Genomic DNA, 19,207 nt, shown 5'->3' on the forward strand with positions numbered 1-19,207 from the left:
ACTTGGTTTTCAGGCCAAACAGAGTTAAGAAACAGTCCCTGCCTTATTCATGATGAGAGAAGGAAAGAGGTGATTGGGTTCTTATGTAGCCAACCCAGTCCTTCCCTCCTCTTGTCAATTATTCAATTTAGAAAAAAAAAAATTTTGTCAGATGCCTGCCATGTGCATTTCTATTCCAGGAGCTATAAGAGATATGAAATTGAATGAGGCTCAGCCTTTTCTCTTCAAGGAGTTTGTAGTGTAATTAGGAAAGAAGGCATGGTGGTGGGCGAGCCAAAGGCCTATTCAAGGGATAGTTCCCCAACTCATCTCTTCTCGTGTTCCTCAGCTCTTTTATTTGGTTGTTCAGGTCTATGTCTACGCTTCTTGCCCACTATCTCTTTCATGTCAGATCCTGCCTTTGGTTTCTTCTCCCTATGGAAATTACGGTGTGGGGACTTTCCCATCTCCCCATAGTTCCAAAGCTGGACTGTTTTCCCACCCAGTGTCAGATGCTGCCCCCTGTTCTGTCACCCCAGCTCAGCTGGGAGTCAAGAACAGGTGCAAACAAGCACTTTGCCTTCCGATTTTCTTGCCCTCATCCCCCAAAAGAATGATTTGATGCCTTGTCTGAGCTGGAGGTGGCCCGGGGAGGAGGGAGCAAGTGCGTCAAGAGCAGCATGTCGACAGGAACGGTTTCGTGTTAAGATGCCAAGAGGGTGCTTACCTGAGAAACAACTCCCCTTCCCCCCCCCAACCAGTGTCATCACTCCAGGTGGCGTGGGCAGGATCTAAAGAACCTGCCAAGCAACAAAGGCTGGTTCAGCCTCAGCTGGGTTCCCCGGGTGATGCCCTGGGGAAAGAGCTGACAGAGCCGTGGGCAGGAGATGGTCCAGTTTTTCCCCAGCATCTGTTTTTACTTCATTAATTACCTTTCCCAAAGAGCCTCTTTCGATGACTATCCTGAACCCACCACCTTTCCCCCTTCTACTCTTTGGAAAGGAGGAGTTGGGAACAAGTCTGTTGCCTGCTAAAAGACTCTATTCTGCCCTTACTTTTTCATATTCTGGGCTATGTGCAAGGACAGTGGTTCACTATCTGGCTTTCAGATTGGTTCCCAGAAAAGTTCCCTGACTCTAGTGGGCAGGTGGGCATCTGTTTTACAGCCTGGGGCTCAACCTTGCCTTTTATGTACTTTTCTGAGGAGGAAGATGTCACAAAATAGAATATTGTCATCTCTTCCCAGGTTCTGGTAGATCTCCGATGAACATTAGCCTGTCATCACTTAAGAGTGGTCTCTGTTGAAGCCCATAGCCCCAGGATAGTATCTCTTCCCATGGTCTGGCACTCATCTGTTCAAGTGCACAGCAAAACTTGGCTACAACAAGCAGGGACAATCTTGAGGTTCATTCAATTGCAGAGTTTTAGAGAATACTGGAAATACAGAGTACATAGAGAATATTTCAAGTTCATAAATTTGGAGCTGGAAAGACCCTTAGAGATCTAGTCCAGCCCTTCTCTTCCCTTTTAAAAATGAAGAGACAAGCCCAGAGACATGAAGTGAGTGACTTGAGGTCACACCAGTAATTAAGTGGCAAGGCAGGATTTGAACTCATTCCAGATCTGGTGCTCATTCCACTGGACCACTCAACCCCTCACTAGACACATAAGGTAAAGTGACTTGGCTAGAGTCATAGGGGAAAGCAGTGACTGAGCTAGTATTAGAACCCACAATCCTTGCTCCTCAATCTAGTGCTTACCCCACCATTCCACTCTCTCCAGTTGAATTCCATCTAAAAGGTAGCTTCACAGACATACTGCTTGCAAAAGTGTGAAGTGCTGAGACAACCCCATCCAGCCTTAGGATCTTCTAGGCTGTTGGGCTCTGACAAATGAGATTACAGTTCTTGGTGGATTCACTCTTCTTCCCTCCAGTCTCTTTTGGTCTCTAAGGGAATGAGGTTCTTTCATAATTGGGCCCTCATTTTACCCCACTGGTTTCTGGTCCAAACTGCTGTTCCAACAGCCAGCTCCCTCACCTCAATAGAGTCAGCTGGTACCCCTCTGGCACCACCCCATCTTATATATGTGTGTGTATGCATATATGTATATATGTGTATATGTATATGTACACGTACACACACACACACACACATATCTGTTTTCCTTCCACCCTCACCAGCTAGTGCTTTTCAGTAAGACCCTGTCCACTGTACTTTGCAATAGTGAATCTTGGATATCTGTTCTGTTTTTTGTTCCTATCCGTGTCATTTTCCCTCCCTGTTGACACATTCACTTGGATAGAATACAACTCATCCCATTACATTATCTTCATTCAGGGATTTTTTTCCCCCAATATATATTTGAATGTTAAAAGCATAAAGGCAACTTTCAGTTTACCCTGGACAGCCCTCATACACATGACACATCATATTGGCAGTGTTAACACTGTCTTCACAATCAGCCCTTAATTCAAAATCATTTTTTAGAGAGAGGGCACTTTGCCACTGGATACAGGAACAGTGGCTTTAGACCCTTGGGAATAATGCATTCTGGCCTGGCCTATTGAATAGGGGTCTGGCTGGCTTGGGGAAATCAGCCCACTCAGACTTGTGCCATTATCATGAAGGAGGAGACAGAATCCTCTGCCAGCCAAGAGCTCCATCTAGGCAACAGAACTGATTGTGGCTGCTCTCTAGCTAATTCCCAATTAGATACCCTATTCCTTCTCGATGACGCAGGCTGTGTTCCAGACGGTGTTGGGAGATGGGAGAAGGCACACAGAGGAAGGAGAGAGAGAGAGATTAATGCCCCAGAGACATATGTCAGGTGGACAGCCATCCAGATGTATGAGCAAGCAGGCCCAGAATAGGGAGATGCTTCCCTGGCCATTAGCCATCTCTCTCCTGGGAGGGAATAGGATAAGGGGATGGGGGTAAATGGCCTTTGTCCTTCCTCTGGCCACCCACAGGAGCTCTATCTCTGGATAGCTAAAGGTTCCTTCAGGGAGACACACGTGTTCCAGCAGTAAACATCTGAGACTCACAATGGTTTGTTCTAAGAGGCTCTGGGCCCCTGACTCATTTTCAGGATGAAAGAGAAAGGCTAGTTTCTCCACGTAATCAGTCCTGAAGGACAGGTCAGATGCACGATGAATTGGTACCTTCCTAGGGATATTCCAGGACAATTTGGAAAAATCCATAGACGACAGAGAAGAAAGTCTCTCACTTAGGAGTGAGGCATGGGTAAAATAAACAAACAAACCAAAAACCTGGACCCTGATGATTTGGGCCAAATATGTGGCCTAAGGGAGTGACTGTAGAGAGTATAATGTGCCCCCCAAGGACAGCTGCCTGCAAGGGACCTTGTACTAATGGAACCTCTGAAGGGTGAGAGGGAGCCACAGGGACTTCAGCCACTCTGAAACCTTATTCTGAGACCTAGTCTCCTCAATTTTTGAATAATTTGGAAAGGGTCGTCCCCCAGAGTTACCCAGGTTTGCCTATTAAAATTGCAATGGGCATTTACATAGTGCTGTAAAGATTGCAAAGTATTTCATTTGAGCTTTACAACCACCATGGGAGGGAGCTACCTAGAAGCATTATCATTCACATTTTATAGATGAGGAAACTGAGGCTCGGAGAAGTTAAGAGACTTGTCCATGGCCATACATCTGGGTAAGTGTCAGAGAAAGGATTTGAATTCAGGTTTCACAATGTTCATTTTAGAGAAAAAAGGTATTCCAGGAAAACTAATGGCTGTTCCAGGAGGAGAGTCTGGTTGCTCCAAACTACAGCCAGCTGATTGACCCACCAGGAAATTTGGATTTCTGAATGCCACTGAATTCCTTATTTTTTTTTCCTCTCTGCTGCTCCCCCTCTTTCATGGATGTAAAGAGATGTTCCAGCTGCCAGCAAGTAGGTGCCACCCTTGGCTGCTGCCACAAAGGATGCTCCCAAACCTACCACTACGCATGTGCCAGTGACACAGGTAAGGGACCATGGGGCCAGGACTTCTGGTTGCCCCTCTTCATACCAGTCTGGGAACCATGGGGGAGGGTGTGTGTGTGTGTGTGTGCATGTGTGTGCACCTGTGTGTGTATGTGTAGTGTGGGAGGAGGGGGAGAAGGGTAAATGGGCAACATGGTAGGTGGCTTCTTGGATCACCCTGACCTCTAACCCCCTAATAGCACATTAGCTTTCCTCTCCTTCCAAACATTCATTTATCCTGATCCTAGACCCTCAGAACCATCAGCAGACTTAGTTTCCATTTTGACTCTTGAGTTTCCCCTACCTCTTTCCCTAGCATTGTTCTATTTTAATGTCCAAGACTTTGTTCCTTCCCACAAACAACTTTTAGTCCTTGTCCTTTCCCTTGAGCTTCTTGCCTTCAGAGAACCCATAAGATGCAAGAGACCTCACAGCCGATCCAGTTGAACCCAAACAAAACCCTAATCCTTAATATTCTTTAGCCCAGTTCCATAACCTCCTCTCCAGTTGTCTGATGGAATTAGAAGTCACTCCTCAACCCTAGAGTCGAGCCTCAGCAAAATCATGAAGGAGATGAAGTTAATCTTCATCTTCTTCCCTCCTTTCAGCATCCATCAGTGCTCCCATCATATCCTGAATGACCATTCTTGGTCACCTGGAAAAAATCATTCCTCTGCTAGTAATTTTCATTTTTGAAAGGACTGGGACTGGTGAGGGGAGAGGGCTTTACCCAAAGGAATGCTCATGGTAGAATTTAGGCATTAACAACCTGCCTACATGTAAGGCTGCTCCTTTCCACCATGTGAACCATATAAACCACAGTAAAAGCCTCCAGAAATCAAATACAGAACTGCAATTCCAGGCTGCTGTAGTCCAGCCAGCAGTGGGACACCTGTCTTCTTTATTACCACATAAAATAAAAAAGCAGAGCAGTTGGTCGTCAGTCAAGAAGGGAGAGCCAAGAGAGAAGTAGGTTAAATCTTTTTGTAACAGAGTGGCGTAGCTCTGGAGAGCCTGGTTACATGGGCAACTTTGTTGTGCTGTGTTCCCTTGAGTTCTGTGTCTCTGAGAAAAGTCTTATTCTGTGGCTGTAAGCTGCTCGAGGTCTTAGACAAAGAGCACACCAAACAGCCGGAGAGTTATGACTGTGTCAGAGGGTCAGCGGCTGCTACATCCTGGACAGCATCCTGTCTGGGATTACCTGAGTCCTAAGCTACTGAATCTTGGCAGTCTGCAGGCTAGGAATCCATCCACAGTGGTCAGCATGCAGCCTCCATGCTCAGGGCTCTCCCCTCCCTCTCTGGTGGAGCCTGCCAGATGAGGAATTCATCTGTCGACAAGGAAATAGGTTGACACACTTCCAGCTCCATTCCTTCTCAGGTGCGGGATCTTCAGAGAGTAGTGAGAAATTGCTTTCCTTTTATAGAAGGTTGGGGCCTCTGGTCAACAGAGACTCCTCAACTTCAGGTTCTTACTAAAGGACTGTGGGAGGGATTTGATGCAAGTGGCTGCAGATGTGGCCACGCAGAAGAAAGCACAGTACCCCCAAAAGTCCACATGACAAGTAAAGCCAGATCCACATTCATGATGCCCTGCCAGCTGACAGATTTCTTAGGTTTCTGTCTTACACACACACTCTTCTGGAAGGGCACTGTTGGTTAGGGGTTATTCGAATAAACAAGGGAGGTCAATTCAATTCAACATTTGTTAACTATCTAGCATGCCTATCTGGATGGACCTGCATTGTTCCAATGTGGTCACTGGCTGTAAGGGAACATTCCCATCGATGACCTGTCAGGGCAGCCACCAATGGCTTTCTTCTAGAGTGCCCGTGATGGCAGCTCGTGAGTGGCTCTTCTGTCTGGCATTGGCCTCTGTACTGTCAACAGGGCGCTCAGTTGGGGAGGTTTTCCGTCTCCAGGAAAGAGCCTCTTCTCTTTCTTCCTACGTTGTCCTGGACTGGCTTCCAGCCCACAGGCTCCCCTTGGTGATCCTGCCTTTGAGTGTTGACATTTTGCTGGCACATTCTTTGGATGTTAGTGCTTATTGAGTGAATTGGGTTGCTGAGCCTGGGATTGTCTTTAGGGGTGCGTACGAGGGGATATCCTTTGGAGATTGAGGGGTATAAGCTGGAAAATCATCACATGCACACTGTACCCCCACCCTCTGAACTTTTAAAATACGAACAAAGTAAAATGAGTTTATACTGATCATCAGTGACAGGCTTGAGAGGTCACAAAAGTGAACCCTGGAATGGGGGTGTATGGGAGAGGGTATGAGGCAATCCCTAAGCATTGCCTTGGTGGTGGGAGAGATGAATTGAGTAACTGTAGAAGCCTCAGAAAGCATTTTAGTCACAAATGTTGGGCTCTCCCCTCTCCTTCCTCCACCAACTGCTTCCCTAAATCACTGTGAAGCAGTGCAGATCTCCCTAGCGCCATCATCACCCTGTTTCATCCTATGAGTGGCCTTTTATGAGTCTAGGTGACATGAGAGAAAACTGCCAAAACTGACTTCATGACTGATACTCCAAATACAGGGTTCTATCAATCCCTAATTAAATTTAATGTGGTTCATTCAAAGAAGGAGTTGTACCCACATCCCATAGTGACCCCCTCTAGACTCAAAAGGGTAGAATACTTTCCCTAGTCCTAGAGCTTCTGACAGTCACAGCCTGACACTGGCAACCTTGGCCAGTCATCATCTAGAAAACAGTTCTAGAAAGGTGAAATAACCATTGACCCAGTGAAGTTGAAGATGTCTCTTTTTTTCTTTTTTCTAATTAAAAATTTTAATTAAAAAACCTCATTTATCTCCCTCCCAGTCATCACCCCTTCCCCTGACCCTCCCAGCTGCTCTTGAGGATGAAAGAAAAACAGAACCCATGTTACAAACATGTACAGTGAAGCAGAACAAGAACCCCCCCCCCCAATCTCAGTCTGTTCTCCAGGCTCACCCCCTTTCTCTCTGGAGGTCACTAGCATGTTTGGTCATGAGTCCTCTGCAGGAATGGCTGGTCATTGAATAGATCAGGGCTCCTCAGTCTTCCTCAGATGTTTACCTTTGCAGTATCTTGTGCTTGTACAGATTGTTCTGGCTCAGCTCACTTGACTATGCATCGGTTCATACAGGTCTTCCCAGGTTTCTCTGAAACAAAGGTGTTTTGTGTCTTTTTTAGCTGTTATGTATATATACCCAACTCCTGTGGGAAGTACTTTGTACCTGTGGGTGCCTTCCCAGCCAAGTCTTTGATGGAGGGTTTTTAAAAGGCTTAAAGGAGGGAATTCCAGACAGTTTAGCAGGATTCTGGTATCCTGATGGCAAGTGAACCGGGGACTAACTGATTACCCTTATGATCTTGAGCCTGCAAATAATCTTTTTCTCCCACAAAATGTGCCACCCTCACCCCTATCCTTACCACCTTGCCTTGAATGAATAAAATTAGCCAGGGATTCATGAAACAGAAAAAATGGAGAAAGAGCAAAAACAGACCTCACTCACAAAGATCTCACCGTCGCATGTGAATCTAGAAAATAGTTTGGCCGAGCCCTGGTTCAATGGGAGGAGGTAGTCTATTTATATGATATTTTATAGCTTGCAACATATTTCTGCACAATATTCTTATGTGAAGTTGGCAGTACAAATATTTTATAAAGGACCTGGGGGGTCTGAGAAGGCAACTGACTTGCCCGAGTTCACACTTGTGTGGGGGGGGGGCAGAGATGGGTGAGGAAGTCAGTGCACTAGGTGTCAGTTCCTAAGACAGTAACTTAGACTATAGAAGAAGCAGAAGAGAAAGAGTTCTCAGAATAATATTTTGACACCCCAAAATATTCCTGCCTTGAGGCCAGCTCCTAGGCCCCCTTCTTTAGTTATGACTCTGGTTAGATTCCTGTAGCTAGGCCTTAGGATTCCACTTTCCTGCACTTGCTCCCCTTCTCCTGTTTCCTGTTGGCCCTCTTGGGTGTGTCTTCAGGACAAGGTTTCTTAACCTTTGCTGTGTCATGGACTCTGTCTGATGATACCTATGGACCCCTTCTCAGAAGACTGCTGTTAAACGCATAAAATAAATTGAATAATATTGAGATACAGTTATATAAAACATTTTTTAAAAATAAGTTTACATAGCTGAAGGTTAAGAGCCCCTATTTTAGGTTACTAAAGTGATAAGAGTTTAGTCAGACCCTTTTGACTGGGTGTCGCTGAAGGCTGAAGTCTTCTATATCTGACCATATCATATTCTATATTTATGTAAATGTGAGCACTTGTATTTATGAGCATGTGTGTATATGAGGGTGTGTGTGTGTGTGTGTGTGTGTGTGTGTGTGTGTGTGTGTGTGTGTGTGTGTGTGTACCAGACAGAGAGACACTGAGAGACACAGAGAATTGGACCTACAAGCTTGTGAAGTCCATCCTAACGTCGTTTCTTGCCTTCCATCATGGGGGAGGAAGGATTTTTGGTGTTTTGAAGAACTCAGAGTCAAGCACAGTACCATACAAGTAGTGTGATGCTTAAGGCTGCAGGGAAAGGAGTAAAACTAAAATGAATTATGATAATAAGCCCACCAGTGACTTCCACATTGTCTCTTAGCACATCCTTACTGCCAGTTGCAGGCTGGTTTTGGATGTGCCGTCTTGCCTTTGACACTCTGGGACTCAACAGTATCGTAAACAATTCTGTGGAATGGTTGATGTCAGAAGTGGGGTAATGGAATTTTTCCTTCCTTTTAAAAAAGTCAGGAAATTAAGGGCAGGTTCTTTTGGGGGACAGTGTAGTCAAGTGGCAGATTTATCCTGGTAAATATTTCCTCTCTACTGAAAGGATTTCACTCTGGAAGTAGCTGAGCAGTGAAACAGGAGACCTGAGGAATGCTCAGTGTGGTGGGACCAGGGTGGGGAGCAGTTCAGCCTCAGTCTTGCTTCCTGCCCTGGGTGAGGCAAGGAGTGGGTGAGTGTGTGTGTGGCGGGGGCCAGCCTTCACCCCAGAGTACATATGGTCAGGACAGAGGAGGAGTTCCACAAAGCTACCTTTCAGTGACCAGCTAAGCTTGAAAAAGGAAAGTTGAAACTCCTGATGGGAAAGGAATAGTAGGGTTCCTATCCTGGCTTCAACAAGGATGAAGCCTTCTTATGGAGAAAAGAGTAGCACCTTTCTGCTTGGAGTCCTGCCTCAGTCTACCTTATGGTAAGAAGTACAAAAAAGCAGCCCCTACCTTAGGGAAATAAGAAAAAACCCTGCTGCTGAGGTTCTGAACCTGAATTTAGATTTCAGATGGTCCATAAAATTACTTTTAAAAAATATTTTATAGCTCTTTCAATATGATTGCTTTCCCTTATGAGTTCATATATATGTATATATTTTATTTAAAAACATTCTCTGAGAAGGGGTCCAGATGCTTCCCCAGACTGCCAAAGGAGTCCATGACACACAACTCTAATGCCACTTTATCAGGGACTGATGTATGCACAGAGTGTATCAGTGAGGCAGGAAGGAGAAGGGAGGAGGATTGTCCAGTGCTCCATTCTCTGTGGTATTTGTCCTTGTGTCATCCCAGAGGGAGCTGGCAACCCCAGCAGTCTCCTCCCCTCACCTCTAGCCCGTGTTCCCATCCAGTGAACCTCCAGAGTGAATGCTCTTTGTAACCTCCCCTCTGAGCTTAGAGGCCTGGAATAAGGCAGAGCTCTTATCCAAGCAGGCAGACCTCCCCCAGTTCAAGTCAGGGGAAAAGTCAATTGAGGCAGGTATGAATCTGGAGGAGGCAGAGGGTGGGCGGGGGCCGATATAAGCCACTGGGGTTTTTCCAAAATCCATTTCTCATTGGGGGTCCCTTCCTCCCCCAGACAGTGAGTCAGTATCAGCGTGGTCTTTTCCTGGATCTAAATCTACACACAAGTCCAAAGGCCCCATCTGGCCTGAAGCATGCTGGGCAGGTTTGGCCCAGGGGAGGTTAAGCTGTGAGTGGTTAGGCCCCACTGCAGGTCCAACTGCCGTACAGCGAGATTCTTGCCCGATTCATGCTTGGCTGACTGTAAGTGCTGGGTGTCTTTTGTGAGCCTGGAATTCATGTACAGACTGTAAACAGATGGCCCACTGGGCTTCCCAGTGGCTAGAGCTCTTCAGTGATGCAAGAGAGACTTAATGTTTCCAGTCTCCAGATCCCACTTCTGTTGTCTGGGGGAAAAGAAAAAAGAAAATGAAAGCAGCCATAACTTCCTCTCCCAGGATCCACTGCAGTGGAGGCTGGGATTTGGGGTGGAGAGGAGCGATGAGCTCCTTCTCATCTAACTGGACCACAAGACTGAAATACTGTAATGATTTACACACACTCACACGCACACACACACACACGCTCACACCCTCACAGGCTCACACTTACACACTCACAGGCTCACACCCATAGGCTTACACACGCTCACACCCTCACAGGCTCACACACACTCTCACACCTTCACAGGCTCACACTTACACACTCACAGGCTCACACCCATAGGCTTACACACGCTCACACACTCACAGGCTCACACACACACACTCACACACACTAAATGAATAGGAATAGGAGAAAATCCAGGGGTAGAAACTAGAAATAGCACATCTGGGAAACCTTAATTACCTTCCCATGGAGAAGTTGTTTGCAATCCTGGTATGCTAGTTAGCTCTCTGATGGGAGCCCCCCTTGCATTTCCACCACTAGGGAGATCTCCCTGCGGCAAGCGTCGGAGGAACCTCTAGGACTCCTGGCAGTGCTTGGAAGCTGCTTCTGCCCCCTCTCCCCAGCTAGTATGCTCATGGCATATTGCCTTGGAAGGCTGGGAGAGGCACCCGTGCTCTCCCCTCTCCCTCTCCCTCCACCCCCACCCCCCTCTCTATCCCTGTTCTTACAATAGACACTTCTCTTTGCTCTTAGGTTGCATTCTAGTTGAAGAGAACTTTTCTTTGAAATGTCCTAAACATAAGGTATGTGAAATGGCTTCCTCCTTTTGATTCTCACCCCCTTGGAGATGAGGGAACACAGAGTCCCCAGTTTGATCAGTGGCCATGCCCTTCTGCTCCCTGGCCCCCCTGCATCTCATAGATACTCTAAATTGTTTCACCCCTCCCTCCCGGGGCCCTCCTGCTAATGACACATGGGCCTCATTTGGAGTGTCCCTTCCCAGCCAGAACCCTGTTGTGTGGGTGGGTGAGGATGAGGGTGCCAGAGATGGGGGGATCTGCCTACGGTTTCACTGGCTGGGACCAGAGCTGGTTCCAAGGAAGCCCAACCGGTCCCAGATGACCTCAGATTTACCTTCCTGCTTCCTGTACATCCCGACCTCCCCTTTTGTGTTCTTCCTCAGGGGCCTTCACCCCTGGCAGCTTATCCCATATGCTTATTACCCTTCAGAAGAAGGAAAGGAAGGAAAAAAATCCTGCTTGGATTTCCTGTTGACTCCCAGGTCCTCGAGCCCTCCAGCCTTACTTGTGCAGTGGGGGAGGGGGTGTCCCTTGTTTAGGAGGGGAGCCTGTTCCTACCTCCAAGGAGAGGAGCCCCAGCCTGTCACGAGGCAGCTTTGTCCCCCAGCTCAGGCCTGGCCAGTTCCAAATGTTGACCTCATCCTGGGGACCTGTTCATTTAACCAGTGCTCAGAGATGTCTCTGCCTGTCTCCTCTCCCCGATGCAGCCACCGACAACGTGCACGTCTTATTATTTGCAGTTAATCAGAGAGATCAGGGCAGGCTGACATATGATGATCACAAGTATTTCCTTATAAATCAGGCAAAACTAAGGGGAGGGAGTCAGAAGAAGAAGGGCCAGAGAGCACACATGGCGGTGGGGAGCAGGAGGGAGGATGCCAGGCACTGGGGGGTAAGACAGGGTGATTGTTGTGTGTAACTGTCTGCAAGAACCCAGCAGGAGAGCAGACAGGAGTGGAGCAGGAAGTTGGAATAGAGGGAGGACTTCATCAAGAAATAGGATGGGGAGGGAGGGAGACCCCAGCGGCTATGAGAGTTTAAGGGAGCTCTTGGATGGGGAGAGATCTCTCAGTCCAGGCCAATTGTTGGGTCAGGGGTGATAATCAGAGGGGAGGGGCTCCTGCTGACGCTGGTTGTGACCTTGTGTGGGGCTTTTCTTCCAGAGGCAGCTGTTGTAATCCACCCTCCTGGGGCTTACCTCCTCCATCTGGACAGGAGATGGTGCCAAGCCTTGGGCCCAACTCTTACCTGGAGCCGTGACCAGGACCACCCAGATCGGCAAGGAAAAGAGGAACAGGACCCTTCCTCCCCCTTGATCTGCTGACCTCACCAGAGGCCCTTTGCTTCTGAATGTTCTCATCTGCTTATGGCTTAGAGTCCCTGCAAAGACCCACTCCTCAGAGCTGACCCAGGTTTGCTGACTAATAGGATCCAGGCCCTGCATTTGTGGATTTGGCATCCATCAGACAAGACAGTCCCTATACCATATCTCTACCTTGGTAGGGAAATATTCTTAGACTTCTCTTACCAGGTAACAGTGTAGGTTGTACAGGGACAGGCTGTACAGGGGGGTGGGCACAGGGTCTAGGAGTGAAGCAGTGATGATACTTTGTGTCAAACTTAGATCCTTTTCCCAACTCTCTCTTGCCCGCTCCTGGCCCTCCCAGCATCGAATGGGTACGGCCTGATGCTTGGATGCCTAAGAGGCCAGGCCTGACTTTGCCCATGCTCCCTGTCCACCTGCACTGCAGCACCTGCTGAGGGTGGGTCCCACCAGCCCTCAAAGGAGAAATAGCCCTGGACTCTTCTTTCCTGGTAAGCTGCATCCATATTAGTCCTAGAGAAGTGAAGACCATTGCCAGCCGAGGGGGTGGCCAGAGGGACAGTGCAGAATTTGGAGCTAGTGGTCTAAGGGGACTGCCTACTTTTCCCTCCATCACCTCATCCATCTGGCAGATGAAGAGGAGGGGAAGTAAAGCAAGGCTGGTGTGAGCTGGACTAGGACACGTGTCATTTCTAAATCCCAGAGGTGTAGGGGGGGACCCCCCATCAATTCTGTCCACGTGGTACTTTCCCTTTCCTGCCCAGTATATTCTTTCTGGGTAACAGTAGAATGGATCTGGTCCATCCAGGTGTCTGCTACTATTTGGAGGAAGGTGTGTTAGTGTGAGCAGGGTTGGAAGAAGGCAACTTTTTGCATGCCCAGTGCAAACCCTGGTTATGTTAGTTTAGTTGAAGAAATGTAAAATTCTTGGAAATCCCCGAGGTCCTAAAAATAGCCCCAGGGGTAGAGCCCTATTCCAGGTCTATGTGCCTGGCAGCAGGTGGAATGAGGAACCATTGGAAGGGTGTCCTCTAGCCTTCAGCTTGAAGGGGTGGGGGCCCTTTAACTGGAGACTCAGCCTGAGGCTTTTAAGTTAATGAATTGAAGCCTCTGGAACAACTTGTCCTAGCAGGCTGCTTTCCAGGACTCTACAGAGCCTGGTTTGATGAAGGAGGATCCCAGCACCCCCAGGTTTTCAGCCAGGGAAGAGGATGCGTTTTTAAGTCAGTCTTCCCTAGTGAATCTTGGTCAGGGACCCTGCTCTCACTTCCTGACTGTGTGACTCTGGGCAAGTCACTGGCTTTGACTCAGTTTTCTCATTTGTAAAATGATGGGGTTGGACTAAGTGATTTTTCTAAGGTCCCTCCCAGCTCAATGCCCCCGTGATTCCTTGGCTCTCCACCCTCCCGCAGAATCTGTCAGTCATCTGCCTCCTTCAATGGCATCAGTTGATGAATTGAAGACAGCAGCCAGTGACTCCAGGGTCAGGAGATGGGCCCAGGCCCAGGCCAAGCCTGTGTAGCTGCTGTCCTAGTGACCCCTCCCTGAGGTGCCTGTTCCCTAATTTAGCTCCCTTGATGCTGAGCTATCTGGTTTTCATGGATTCCCCGTCTGCTCATGACTCAGCTCTCAGCCTTGCTCCTGTGTGTTGTACCCCTTCCCCAGGCAGAACCCACCCCGGGTCCAGCCCCACCCCAGGCCCCCCAAAGGACGGTGGGAAGAGTGCAGAGAGAAAGAAGCTGGGCCATTTGGAATAGTTTGATCAGAGTAGGGTTGGGGGTGGGGTGGGGTTTCTGTGTATATATATACACGTGTATATATATATATGTACACACACACTAGTGATAATGCAACACACATTTTTATATAGCTGTTCCCCTTCATAGTGCTATATGCGCATGTGTGTGTTTGGCTAGACAATATATATCTGGAGTCTGTGTGTGATGGGGACTCATTCTCAGGAGAGCCAGTGGGACGGCAGACAGCTTCGAACCGCGCAGCCGAAAAACAGATATATCGTGTGTATAAAATATATATGTACTGCTCTCTATATATATGTTATATATAATGTACATACGTCTGAAACGTGCTCGCTTTTGTTTCACCACATCGGTCCCACTGCAAGCAGCAACCTCAGTCCTTAGGTCTCCTGTCCACCCCCCCAAATCCTCTCCCTAGGATGCCCTCCCCCCACAGGAGCTGGGCAAAGGGGAAGCTGGCATCGTGTAAGGGAGACCCCCCAAAGCAGCCCAGTCAGGAAGCCCAGACAAGCAAGTCCCTGCCTATTGCATCTGTCTGTCTGTCTGTCTGTGGTCCTCTGCTCCGTTTATCACCTCCGCTTAGCTAGGCCAGGTCCCTGGCTGCCCGGGTCCCTGGCTGCCCGGGTCACCTGGCTGACAAGCTCACTTTGGACTCTGGAGATGGCCTTCCAGGGCCACGGGGGGCACCTCACTTAGCTCCCAACTGTCTTAGTGGCATCATGTACATATGACTGTAAAATGGTAAACCGTGTGTATTATATATTGCCTCATTATATAGTGTATATATATGTATACATATACATATATATAATATATATGAAGACTGTAAATGTTAAGACTAGTGTTCTTAGTATATTGCTTCACACTGAAGATTGTGTGTTAACGAGCTGTTTCTAAAAGATGTTTATTTTCCTTAAGAGTAAAAAAAAGAAAAAAAACAGGTCATTGCATTAAAAAAAACCGTCAATAAAGATATGACAATTGTTTTGGAAGTCTTCGGGCATGGAGTTGTGGCCTCTAACCTCTCTCCTCCCTTCTTCCTGACAGAAAGATGGTGGAAGGAAGGGTTGGGGGGAGGGGCAATGGAGGTTCAAGTTACTTCTAGTCGGTAAGGCCCAGAGATCCGAAATACTGGGATGTTACATGCCAAGCAACTGGCAGGGGGTCAGGGACAGCAGTGGGAGCTGAGTTCTCTCCCACATTACCTCTTCTTCCCCATTTCTAGAAGGCATCCATGTGAGAACTAATGGGGGCATGTTGCCCCACGGTGATCCCAAGTCCCTTCTGGCTTGTGGAACCACTGACCCCGGGGACACGTGGAACCCATTATAGAGGCATGGAGTTCATAGATCCTAGCTTCCGTCCTCACCTAGAGCCAGAAGAGGGCAGAAGCTGACCAAGATCTAGAACTAGGAAGTGGAGACACCTTTCTTCCCCCCCCCTCCAAGTCTTTTGTGGTTGCCAGTGTTCAGAGGCCCTCCCCCCTTAAACCTATCCATCCAAGCACAAGAAAGATCTCTGGTGCTCTAGTGTGGAGTTGAGTGCTAAGACAGGGGAGTAATCTCCCACCCCCACCTGCCCTGGGTTTCCTCCACAAGCCCAACAACCTTTGGTCAGTTAAGGTCAGAAGTCTCACCCCTGTCCCTACCATCCAGTACTGATGGACTGAGAATACTCAGCCCACTACCAAGGTTTTCTTGTTTCTTTCCCAAAGTGAAGTTCTCTTGCTGCCTAACCAGAGAAGAAAAGCGGGAGAATTTAGGGCCAAAAGGCTCGACTTTTCAGGTCCATGCTGGTTTAGCCTTTGGTAGAGGAGGGCATATATTCTATATGCTGAACCAGGGGTTTTAGGGGCGGGAACATGAAGCCACAGGGACCACGATGAGGGGGACTGTTGTAGATTCCTCCATTTTCCCACTCACTCGGCCCCTGGGTTTGTTCCCTCCCCTCCTCTGTTCTCCCCCTGTGCTGTTGGATTCCTGGCTGCCCTCCAAATATATCCCAATGACCACCCCTCCACAGAGGACAGCAAAGTCCAGCATTCTCCCAGGGTGCATCCACCTTCTTTGGATGCAGGAATCTTCTCTGCCTCACATTAATCCATTTGCACTTACAGAGGTCGAGATAAGTCCCAAAGTGACAGAGCTGGAAGGGACCATTGAGATGCCCCAGTACACCCCTTCACTTTACAGATGAGGAAGCTGAGGTCCACAAAGTGACTTGTCCAAGACTAACATAGTGAGCAATGGAATCCAGGTCTTCCGACTGCCATCCTGGGACCCTTTCCGTTGTCTTATTCAAAAACTGAACCCAAATTATAAATAATTTCTCCTTTTAATTTTCTGTACAAAACTCTTCTCACACTATGAAAATAAAAGTTTGCGAAGGAAAAAAGTAGTACAGGCGTCTCCCAGGACTTTAGGGAGGCTAGTGCAGTGGCAAGGAGATGTAGTGACAATATATACATATGTACAGGATCAGCCCCACAGCCCTGGACCTCAGGGGGCCACTGCCTAGAGCACACAGTGGCCTGAGAGCAGGAACCCACCTCCCCCACAACAAGGGCAAAGAACTTTGGAAGTAAAGGCCTCCTGTGGCCCACGGGGCAACCCCAACCCCTGGTGGTAACAGGGAGTGGGGAGAAACTCCCTTTGCAGTAGAGAGCCTGAGGGAGGGGGAGAATGGAATGGGGGATTGGGGGGGGGGGGCAGGATAAGGTGAAAGACTGCTTGAGACAGTGGAGCAGGAAGGAGGGGAGCCAGAGGCTGAGGGGGGGCAGGGGCAGAGCCCCCCAGCCCACCATTATTTTGGCATGTGAATGGGCAAGTAGACCTCTGGACAGCAGGAGTTCTTCCTTCCGGTCTCCTTCTGCTCCAGAGGGTCAAGGACATCTGCTCCAGGACAACTGGTTCCCCCCCCCCCCCAAAAGCAGTCAATTCAGAAAGGGAAAGAGCACGTGATACGAAATATACTATTTGGTTCCATTAAGATTAGGAAGCCATTTGGAGTGGCACCAGTGATTTCATCCATAGAGGAAACTTGGGAGAATGGCTGAGAGCACTCAGCCAGTATCTGTGGAGGGTGGAACTTGAACCCATCCTCCTGGCTTTGAGACCGGTGCCTTACACACTAGGAAGGGAGGATTGAAGAGGGGCCCTGCCTGAGGGGGTAGCCACGTAGCCCTTGCAATCTCCCAAGGGACCACCAGAGGTCAGTAGCATCTCATCCAGCAATCCTGCTGCCTACCATGGATGGATCCTACAGGATGGAGGGCTAGTCTTGTGGGAAGCTAACACCACTTGGTCTCTTTCCCCAGCCTTTCACCTGGGGCCCTTCTAGTCACCTGCACTCCCTCCTTACTCCCTTTCTGAGGGCTGATGACCAAGGAAAAGGCAAATTTCTCATTAGCCTTGGCCCATTAAACACCATAAATCACAGGCACCCAATTACCCAGTGATTAGATTGGGGGGAGGGAAGGATATGGCTGCAGCCTCTCCCATCAAGGAGGGGCACACCACCCAAACAAAATCCACACATTCAGCCCCTCCCCCAAGGAACCTCATCAGGATGTGTCTAGAACCTGATAGGATCATAGAATTGGAAAGGTTATCCAATCCAACCCTTTCATGTTACAGATAAGAATATTGGGGCTCCGAGGGTCAGAGCTGACATTTCAACCTTGATCCTGTCTCTAAATCGAGTTTCTTCCCCCCCATTACGCTGTGACTTCTCAAGGTTAGGGGTGAGGAAACGGTGGTTTTGAAGGAAAAAGGGTCTAGTGCCATGCTGTCTCCTCTTGGTATCAGGCCAGTAGATGTGGGGAGGCTTCCTGGGTCTGTGACTGAGGAAGAGGAGGGAGAGGTCACTTGCCCACCTCTATCCATATCCTGCTGGTACCCTAGTTATCAGGGGATCTTGGTGACACTCCTGTTGACATCAAGATTCTAAGGTCCAAGGTCCTCACCAGGACCTAAGCAAGCAGAAAGGCTCCAGGCTGGTCCTGGATGGTCAAAAGTCTCAGGGGGACTGGGTGGTTTGGGATAGTCCTCTGGCTGGGGTGCTGGAGAGGCTGAGGCCGGGTTACCCCGAGGTTACAGTGGTCCCGCTGCCCAGCCTGATAATCATCTGTTGGCAGTCATGCAGCATCCTCTTGTCTCCAAGCTTCTCCAGGGTTCGAGCGGCCTCTGCCAGCATGCCTACACGCTGGCCTGGTGCAGACAGGAAGGTCGGGGGCAGATAGCAGCAGGCAAGCAGTAGAGCCTCCGCATGCTCCCTCTGAGTGGGTCGGGTCTCCAGCTCACCTGCTGCAGGGGAAGAAGGAGGTTCAACAGTGATGCCAGGGCTGGGGACTGGGGATCTGGGATAAAGGTATGCACCTGAGATAACAGTGCACGTACAAACACAGGATGTAACATCGTCATATCCTGTCATATGTAGAGTACATCAGACACACACAGAAACACACACACAGACGGAGACACGCAGAGACACACACACACAGAGACATACACAGACACACACACAGATAGACACAGACACACACACACAGACATACACACACAGAAACATACACAGACACACAGAGACACACACAGACAGACACAGACACACACACCCTAAACCTATTTTTTCTATATTCATCAAAACCATATGGGACCTGAATACTGACAGAATTTAATATTCCCAGGCAGCTAGGAGGTACAGGGCCTGGAGTCAGAAAAGACTCATCTTCCTGAGTTCAAATCTGGTCTCAGACACTTCCTAGCTGTGTGATCCTGGGTACATCACTTCACTCTGTTTGCCTCAGTTTCCTCTTTTGTAAAAAATGATCTGGAGAAGGAAAGAGCAAATGACTCCAGTATCTTTGCCAAAAAGAATAAATGGAGTCACAAAGAGTCAGACGCAACTGAAAACAACTGAACAACAAAAGATAATATTCCTAGTGTATTACCCTGGTCTCAGCTTTCACCATGAATGTTAAGGAATATTTAGGTAAGATTCCCAAGTTAGGACCTGGGTATAGGAAAGGGAAAAAGCATTTACTAAATGCCTACCGTGTGCCAAGTTCTTTACAAATATCTTGTTTGATCCTCACAGCAACCTTCGGAAATACCTGCTTTTATGAACTTCCTTTTACAGATGAGGAAACTGAGGCAGACAGAAGTTACGTGACTTGCCCAGGTTACAGAGCTAGTCAATG

General features: G+C 48.4%; 2 protein-coding genes and 1 long non-coding RNA gene across 14 annotated transcripts in view; 1 reads left to right on the top strand and 2 right to left on the bottom strand.

Moving 5' to 3' along the window:
- RAI1 (retinoic acid induced 1) overlaps positions 1-14,999 on the top strand; it is a 305,090-nt gene extending 290,091 nt beyond the window's left edge. For 7 of the 8 annotated variants that reach the window (XM_072650156.1, XM_072650157.1, XM_072650158.1 and 4 more), the window contains 2 exons: positions 3,876-3,969; positions 12,087-14,999. In XM_072650156.1, the coding sequence (XP_072506257.1) occupies positions 3,876-3,969; positions 12,087-12,247 (255 nt within the window). In that variant the 3' untranslated portion in view covers positions 12,248-14,999. Of the gene's footprint in view, positions 1-3,875; positions 3,970-10,876; positions 10,927-12,086 lie in introns of all 8 variants that reach the window. The other variant, XM_072650164.1, reaches the window with a different exon arrangement.
- On the bottom strand, positions 9,306-11,906 carry LOC140530988 (uncharacterized). Of its 2 annotated transcripts, none has more exons than XR_011976230.1 (2): positions 11,482-11,906; positions 9,306-10,140 (listed from the first exon to the last, which is right to left on the bottom strand). It is a non-coding gene; the product is annotated as an uncharacterized lncRNA (long non-coding RNA). The 2 variants fall into 2 exon arrangements; XR_011976229.1 differs by having other exon boundaries at positions 10,583-11,906.
- Positions 15,000-16,322: 1,323 nt separating the features above from the next.
- Positions 16,323-19,207, bottom strand: part of SREBF1 (sterol regulatory element binding transcription factor 1) — a 56,837-nt gene continuing 53,952 nt past the window's right edge. For 3 of the 4 annotated variants that reach the window (XM_072650165.1, XM_072650167.1, XM_072650168.1), the window contains exon 19: positions 16,323-18,311. In XM_072650165.1, the coding sequence (XP_072506266.1) occupies positions 18,088-18,311 (224 nt within the window). In that variant the 3' untranslated portion in view covers positions 16,323-18,087. The remainder of the gene's footprint in view (positions 18,312-19,207) is intronic. The other variant, XM_072650166.1, reaches the window with a different exon arrangement.

The sequence above is a fragment of the Notamacropus eugenii genome, chromosome 3 (genome assembly GCF_028372415.1).
Source record: "Notamacropus eugenii isolate mMacEug1 chromosome 3, mMacEug1.pri_v2, whole genome shotgun sequence".
Taxonomy (NCBI): domain Eukaryota; kingdom Metazoa; phylum Chordata; class Mammalia; order Diprotodontia; family Macropodidae; genus Notamacropus; species Notamacropus eugenii.